The sequence below is a fragment of the Panthera uncia genome, assembly GCF_023721935.1.
Source record: "Panthera uncia isolate 11264 chromosome A1 unlocalized genomic scaffold, Puncia_PCG_1.0 HiC_scaffold_17, whole genome shotgun sequence".
Lineage (NCBI taxonomy): Eukaryota > Metazoa > Chordata > Mammalia > Carnivora > Felidae > Panthera > Panthera uncia.
This window is the reverse complement of record NW_026057577.1, coordinates 3,496,871-3,505,565: the sequence shown is the minus strand read 5'-3', so window position 1 is coordinate 3,505,565 and position 8,695 is coordinate 3,496,871. Positions and strand designations below refer to the sequence as shown.

The 8,695-nt window shown below is 35.2% G+C and overlaps 1 protein-coding gene across 1 annotated transcript; it reads right to left on the bottom strand.

The window, feature by feature from the left end:
- Positions 1–3,886: 3,886 nt before the first annotated feature.
- Positions 3,887–4,828, bottom strand: LOC125934790 (olfactory receptor 5A2-like). Its single transcript, XM_049648387.1, has one exon. It carries the CDS (start codon positions 4,826–4,828, stop codon positions 3,887–3,889), a length of 942 nt encoding a protein of 313 aa, XP_049504344.1.
- Between the last annotated feature and the right edge of the window lie 3,867 nt (positions 4,829–8,695).

The window sequence follows — 8,695 nt, the reverse complement described above, 5'->3', positions numbered from 1 at the left end:
TATGTGAAACTTTAAGTAAGCAATGTTTGAGTGAAAGATACCTGTTGAGTGGAAAATGGTGCTATAGAAAGGGTTGAGTTTTTCAGTGAGTTCAAAGACTGCCTTTAGGAAGTGATGCCCACAAAAACATCCTGAAGGAAGAGGAGCACACTGTGATTGCTGCTGGGGGAAGGGGTCCAGTGGAGGAAGCAATGTGAGCCGTGGCATGTGGGAGAACGAACATGGTTAGGACATAGTGATAAGACAATCTAGTGAGGCTTTACCTTTGAAAAAAGAAAGAGCAAGGCAATTAGTGATGGGCCATACAGGGCTTCTCAGTCAGGATGACTTATTCAGTTTATATTTTTAAAGCATGACAAAGGTATTGATCTATTTTCAGCAGGGAGAAAACGTGTTCTGTAAAATGTCACCTCTGGTTGTGCATGTAGTTCTCACTGAACTATGTATGTCCTGAGAGAAAGATATTCAAGTATGAGTGCATTGTAGTTCAGACTCTGGAAATGTCTAAGGACTTGGAAATATGTTCATGCATTTTGAAATAATTTGGTAGTAAAAATAAGAATTTGTGATGGATTGGCTATAAATCATGATAGCATAGGAGAATAGTGATGGCGTTGGTGCCCTACTTTCCAACCTAAATACTGAGGAGCCTCTAACAATATAGTTTTCTTTTCTTTTTCTTGAGGAGGGTAGAATAAAGCTGACTTCAGTTTTCTACGTGTGAGGTTTCACAGCACAAGCCTACAAAAGCCTTTGATTTCACTATGAAATCATCAATGAGACAAGTAGATATTTTACATGAAATCCCATAACTAGTATTTCAGAGAAATACATAAGTAAAAAGTTGGCGTTAAAAATGTAAAAGGTAACATTTATTCTAACACATTTACACCGCAGAGAAAGCTATAAGACCAATAAGATGTTTACAAATTCCTATTTCAGGAAGTTTCTTAAATACTTAAAAGTAATGTTTACATACACATTTATTGCCAACTCTGTTCACAAAACTTTATGTATGAATATATTGTCTCAACTTAGAAAACAACAAGTAAATGTTCTCTTATTAATATATTTCTCATCTCCAGTACCTTTTGTGAAGTTTCATAAAACACTCTTGTAGTCCTATAATCAAAGTAAAATTAAATATTATTTGACTTTTATTTTGATGTTTCCTCATTTTTTAAAATTTTTAAACTAGTTTTCCTCATTTTTTTAAACTCACATTTGCATTTTGTCTTATGCTATTACACTGCTTTATGAAGATCATCAGCAGGATAGATTTTGAGATTCCATGATAATTTGCTTTAATGCATCCTGCTTAAACATGTACTAGGGTTACAATGAACCAGCTTGTAATGGATAGTTTTCCAATGAACCACCTTGACTGCAGTTTTTGAAAGTAAGACCAAAGAAGTTACAAAAATATAACAATGGGATGAAAATGAATGAATGGAACAGGAAAACTTCTTTTGTATGTGTTTAAACTGAGTCATGAATGTCTCAAGAACACATTTGTTCCCAGGTTGGCCCTAGCATTAAAAGAAATCCAGATACTTGGGTGCCTGGGTAGCTCAGGGGGTTAAGCATCTGGCTTCAGCTCAGGTCATGATCTCACAGTTTGTGAGTTTGAGCCCCACGTGGGGCTCTGTGTTGACAGCTCAGAGCCTGGAGCCTGCTTTGGATTCTATGTCTCCCTGTCTCTCTCTGCTCCCTCCCTCACTCACCCTCTGTCTCTCAAATACGAATAAATCTTAAAAAAATGAAAAATCCAGTTAGAGCTTTGGGATGACTAGCATAATAAATAAAGGGAAGATATAGATTTTTTCTGGCCAAAAAATTAGATTTGGAAATATTACCATATTAACAAGTATAAAGAATTCTATTTTCAGTTGTGGGTGGTTAAGAACATGTCACCCAAAATATGCCACTTTAACATATTGGCTATTTTGGGAAACAGAATATGCAGGGAGGGCTCCCTGATTTCCCTCTTTTTATCTAAAAGCAGGTCATAACATTCCCTAATGAAAGGTGTGTACCCTGTCCCAGGAAGAGAACATTCTCATCACTGTGGACTGAGAGTTGATCCCAATATGTACCTATAAAACAAACCTATTAAAATAATACTTGAATTGCTTTAGTTTCTCCCATATATTTCCTTAGGCACTTTCCCATAATTACTGCTCAAGCCTATTTGTCTGTCACATAACCACAATTAATCATTCTTTGTTTAAAAATATATATAAGCTCTTGGGCCAAATGCTTCTTCAGGTTCATTCACCTTTTACAGACCCCCATGTGCACATGGAAATTAAAATAAAATGTGTATGCTTTTCTTATGTTAATCTGTCTCATGGCAATTTAATACTTAGTTTTTGCCACAGAACCTGGGAACATAGAAGTTTTCCTCTCCTGCAGTAAGATGGCATTCAAAACAACAGTGTGTTGATACAGAATGTTTCCTTGTTATTGTGAGAGTTTTACATAGCTTTTGATATTTTGATGGAAAAACGAAGGGTTAGAAAAAATGTTGATGTATGGCACAAGTTTTTTATGTATATGTATAGGGAATTTTGACAACATTTTCCCATGGATGTGTTCTGTTTTAAAAATAAAACCTAATTAGGAATTCAGGAAAAAAAATATTACACTGTTCATAATACTAGAAAATGACACACCAAAGTTAACAACAATTTTAAGCATTGGCATGTGTAAGAAACTCTTGGTTTTTTATATACTCATGCCATTAAAAATACATTATTTAAAGCCTTGGTTTCCTAAAGTAGTGTGTCTAGTGATTTAATCTCCCTTTTAGTCAACTAGGGATCCTATTGAACTGTGTCCTTTCATTCAAGAGGTCTGGGGTTTGATATTCATTTCTAACAAGCTCCCTGACTATTCAGATGCTTTTACTGCACTGATATCACTTTGAATGGAAAGAGTTGAGGAAGTGATTGGGTGGAAAACACTTATCTTAAAAAGTTTAGAAAAACGTATTTCCTCTAGCACTTTGTCATCCCTTTTGTCACTAAACTGTATTTAAAATATAAAGTTTCTTCATAACATAAGAAGGCAAACATAAGAAAGGAAAACCTGGTTTGTGCTCCTATTTTCTACTTTTTCTTCTCTCCTTCTTAATTGGTTTAATTTATTCTGATCTGATTGTCTGCTTGAATATTTTATAAAAATGCAAGATAATTGATACGTGTTTTACTATGTTAGATATCCTATTATGGTACTGTCCAGTTCTAAGTTTTTTCTTTCTTTTTCCTTCCACTTCTTATCCTTGTTAACATCTGCTAAAATTTTGAAATTCAATTATCTAGAAAAATCTGAATTATATAATATTTTCCTATTTTTAGTGAAATTTTCTATTTATGTTTATATGCATAATTTAAAAATCAACTTTAAAAATAGTGCTGGCTTATCATATGTGTATATTATATGTTTATTTACTAAGTTATATTCACATACAAAGTGATATGTTTATAAGAGCACAACTACCAGACAGAGTAACACTGCTCGATTCAACAGAAACAGTCTTTGTCCCATAGTTATTGATAAAGTATAAATTATAAAAGTTCTCAACTGAAATATGGGACTAAGACTACTTTCCTATTGTTCATTATGTGTGGGCAGGGAGCTTGTGTGATTTATCTCTTTATCACAATGGCTCAATGCCAACATTCTTAAACATAGCAATTACAGACCATCTACTGCAGTAGAATTCAAAGCAAAATGTAAAGAACACAGACATGTTCATATTAGGTGATGGCAATTTTGCAATATACTTTTTAGTACTTACCATTTGTAAATGTGGTTTGGGAACCCATTCTAAATTGACATTCTAAATTGATTATTTTAGAGTATCTCTCAAATCTTTCATATATCAGGCCAAGAGCAGTCTCTTTTGTGATAGAAGTTTTCTGAAAGCTTTCTTCACATCTTTGTTTCTCAGGGTGTATATGAGAGGATTTACCAATGGAGTGACCACACAGTAGAACACTGAGATCACTTTACCAATAGTGAAGTTGTACTTGGCTGGAGGGCGAACATAAGCAAAAATAATGGTGCCATAATAGATAGATACTACAGTGAGGTGGGAGGCACAGGTGGAGAAAGTTTTCTTCCGAGCCTCCCGAGAAGACAGCCTGATTATTGTGACCACAATGTGCCCATATGAGGACATAGTGAGAAGGAAAGAACTTAAAATCACAACAGAGCTACATGTATACCCCAAGGCCTCCACCAAAAATGTATCAGAGCAAGACAGTTTAAAAATGGGGTCTGAGTCACAAAAGAAATGGTTGATCTTCTGGGGGCCACAGAAGTTTAGATGGGAGATGAGTATAGTAGGTAGCAGAGGGGCAATGAAGCCCCCAATCCATGATCCAGCTGAAAACTGCAGGCACACCCGAAGACTCATGAGAAGTGAATACCTTAAAGGGCTGCAGATGGCCAGGTACCGGTCATAGGCCATCACTGCGAGCAGGATGCACTCTGTAGCTCCCATGGAGAAAAAGAAGTAGTACTGGGTTATACAACCAAAAACAGAGATGGTAACAACCTGTGTGAGGCAGGTGGCCAGCAACTTAGGCACCGTGGCTGTGGTGTACCAGATCTCCAGGAATGACAGATTTCCTAAAAAAATGTACATGGGTGTTTGGAGTGCAACATCCATGAGAACAATGAAAATAATAAGAGTGTTTCCCATGAGGGAGAGCAGATACACAGTGAGAAATATCACAAACAAGGTGAGCCGCAGATAGAGAACACTAGAAAACCCAAGAAAAATGAACTCTGTCACTGCTGTTTGGTTTGTTCCATCCATATCTCATTGTCTCTGGTCTGTAATAAACAACAAAGCCCAGAATATGGAGGATGAGCAATAATGGTTATTTGTGTATTAATTTATTTCCTGATGATCATGGACTCCTAATAATAAGGAAAGTTAAGGGCGAGCAATAACATAGTTGGCCTCTTTATAAACATTTTCCATGGATTAGCTCACTTAATTTACAAAATAAATCTCTAAAGTAAATACTCTAACGATCCACTTCACAAATGAAGAAACTGAGTAAATTGCTTATTCACAGTTGCAACACGTTAAGTGGGAAGGTGGATTTTTGTACCTAGGTAGGTTGTTTTAAAAAACTACAGTCCAGGACGATATATAAAATGTGGCTATTGGAAGAACATGGTTTTGTTTCAATGCTGAGGAACTAATATCCTTCCTAGCCAATCCACCAGTAAAGGCTGGTGAACATAACAGCCACAATCAGAGGCCAGTGGGTGGGGAAAAGTGTCCTTTAGTATGGAGGTCCTGGTCCATACCAGTTGCCTTCTGAATATAAAGGATTGGCTACAATTTTAACTCTGTGACCCTCATTATATGTCATCAACTAGGTTTGGGCAAAAGATTAGTATATGACTTCTCCAGAAAAACAAACAAACAAACAAACAAAATGAGTAAAATTCAACATCAATATGGAGATATTTTGTTCATTAATATTATGTTAACTTTCCTAATTTGTTTATTTTTTGAATCCTTGCACTCACCAATGTTTCTATAGTGGTTAGGAACAGTCAAGCAAATAATTTCAATTCAGAAATAAATTTATCCTTCAATTTGCATGATATTTGTTTCCATAGTTTGGCTATTGAGAAGGCAGACTTTGTGTGAGATATAGCCAATTACCAAATTTTTAAATGTACAATACTATAGTTATGTTAGGTGTCTTGTCAAAATTAAGAAAAAACTAGAGAAATCTTGTTTTTAGAGAAACAAAGTATTTCAATGAGTGTATTTCAGTATACATGTGCACTAAGGCCAAAGTATCTGCATGATAAATAGAAAATAGACTAGATAAATTATTAGTACTCATAATAAAAACTTTCTTTTACATGTGAATCTCTCTCTCTCTCTCCCTCTCTCTTTCCATCAATGTATAACAGTTTCTTTAAGTTCCATTTGTAAAGATATAAACTTGGTATCCCCTACATCACAATGAAAAATAAGCTGAATGCCATGTGAAGGCAATTGTATTCATATGTATAGATCTAGGTTAAAAGTTATGGAGGTTTTGGATGATAAAATTCTATTGAAATATGTTGATAGATTTAATTTAAACAATTTTTAAGTTTATTCAATTTTGAGAGACAGAGAGAGACAGAGTGTGAGTGGCGGAGGGGCAGAGGGAGAGGGAGACAGAATTCGATGCAGGCTTCAGTCTCTGAGCTGTCAGCACAGAGCCCTAGGTGGGCCTTGAACTCACGGACTGCAAGATCATAACCTGAGCCGAAGTTGGATACTCAACCAACTGAGCCACCCATGCGTCCCTGTTTATAGATTTTATGCCACAGCATTAATGGTCCCTGTAGCACAATGTTGATACAGTAGAATTTTTTCAAGATATATATTATAAAAACTATTAGTTAGTCCTGGTTGAAAAGTCAAATTATGTTAGCATGGTCAAGAAATACTTTATTTGTCCCATTAAGTCAACCTGAATATATTAGTATCTTAAAATCTTAACATTTATTCCAACAAAATAAAGTTGCACTTTTTGGAAGCTGTACCACTATTCTAAAAGGTTTTGAAAAATATTATGACTAGCAATCAATGTAGAACTTATTATTTAAAAAAAAATTGGAGGAAAAATGGACTAATTTAAAAATTATATTTTATTGAATTTGTTTCTCTGGTTCCATAAGAAAAAAAAACAATGTTTATATTATGTGTGTGTGACCAAGAGTCAAAGGTATTTCTCATTTCCGTTATGAAAAAGACATTGATTATTTTTCTTCTAGCATTAATAGTAAGCAAAAGATAACTATTTGCTAATAACATATGTAAAACTTTCACAAGAAAGTTTTAGAATCAGATGAACATTATTCCAAACAGAAAATCCCTTTTCACTTTTTAAAACTATGGCACTTATCTAATTCTGCCTTTAGCAAAAAAAAAAAAAATGCTTCTGCATTCTCCAGTTGTATATAATCTTAAGAGGAAGTTGGATGATAAAGAAACTAATTTTAATCACAACACTTCTATAAAAGGAAAATAATATTTAAATATTAATAGGATCTTATGTATATGTGCTATTTATTTGGTGGTTTTAATTGATAAATTGATAAACTATAGTTTTTCATGCTACAGGCCAAATGATTGCCTGAGGAGGTATATTGCCTTAGACTAAATAAATAATCTACTCCTGAAACTATCATTGCACTATATGCTAACTAACTTGGATGTAAATTTAAAAAAGAAAAAAAGAAAGAAAGAATCCAGAGGTGCCTAGGTGGCTCAGTTGGTTAAGCATCTGATTCTTGATACCAGCTCAGGTCATGATCTCATAGTTCATGGGATCCAGCCCGCATTGGGCTCCATGCCGACATGGAACCTGCTTGGGATTATCTCCCTCTATCTCTGCTCTTCCCTCCCTCCACAAAATAAGTAAACTAAAAAAAAAAAAAAAGAGCGAATCCAAAATTATGCAAGTCCTCCTATATAATAGCTCCATACCTCTCTAGAAAAGTAAAAAAATAACCTGGGTTATATCTGCTCAGATATACTCACAGCCAATGCTCTGGTTACTTTTCAGAAATGAAATGCATTAAATTAAATTTTAAATTTTCTTGAAAATTTCCTTTTCCAGCAAGGCTATGTATTATACTATATTACATTTAATTAAATCATAAGGGAAATTAGCTAATGAATCTCCTTACTGCTTTGTCTTTGGCTGTGGCATACCATCTACGCTGCAGATAAACACCAAATTCTTTTTTTTTTTTCCTCCTCTCTTTTTAACCCCTGTGGCCAGGTGGCAGGGAGAACATGGTCTGAGATCCCTCTTGTAAAGAAGACTTAGGATTTCATCAACCTTGATCCTTGGAAAACTGTCTTCTACCCGGGGAAATATACATAGATTCCCTTAAGAGTTTTCTTTAGTGCAGGTCAGAGTACTCTTCCCTTGGGGCCGAAGGAAGTACAAAGCAACTATAGGAAGCATTAGAAATGCCTTCATAGTAACTGAAGGAAAAGTCTCCTGAAGGGCTTTATTTGTTGTCACTGCCCATGGTATTCATTCTCCCAAATATGATTGTAAATTTGTATTCCTCAGTATTTCAGCTGCTGTAGGCATGGCCAGAAGATAGTATTCTTTAGCATGGAAAGTACAGACTCAGGGGGCTCCTGGGTGGCTCAGTCACTGAGCGTCTGACTTTGGCTCAGGTCATGATCTCGGTCTGTGAGTTCCAGCTCCACGTCAGGCTCTGTGCTGCTGACAGCTCAGGGCCTGGAGCCTGCTTCAGATTCTGTGTCTCCCTCTCTCTCTGCCCCTCCCCCGCTCATGCTCTGTCTCTTTCTGTCAAAAATAAATAAACATAAAAAAAATTAAAAAAAAGAAAGTACAGACTCAGGATTGAAAAGTCTCCTTTCCAATAATAGAACTATACAACAAGCAAATCAAAACAAAGAATATTCATCTGACAAATATTTACAGCAAGTAACTCAACTGAAAGGTATTTACTGAGTATGTGTGGAAAATAGTATTGTCCATTTGAGTAGATGCCAAGATTGAGACATTCCACCAATGACACATGAGAATTCCATTACTCTTAGATGACCCTTTAAAATATGGATCATTTCTAGGTTATTGGTCATATAGGTAAATCTAATTAATTATATATATAATAC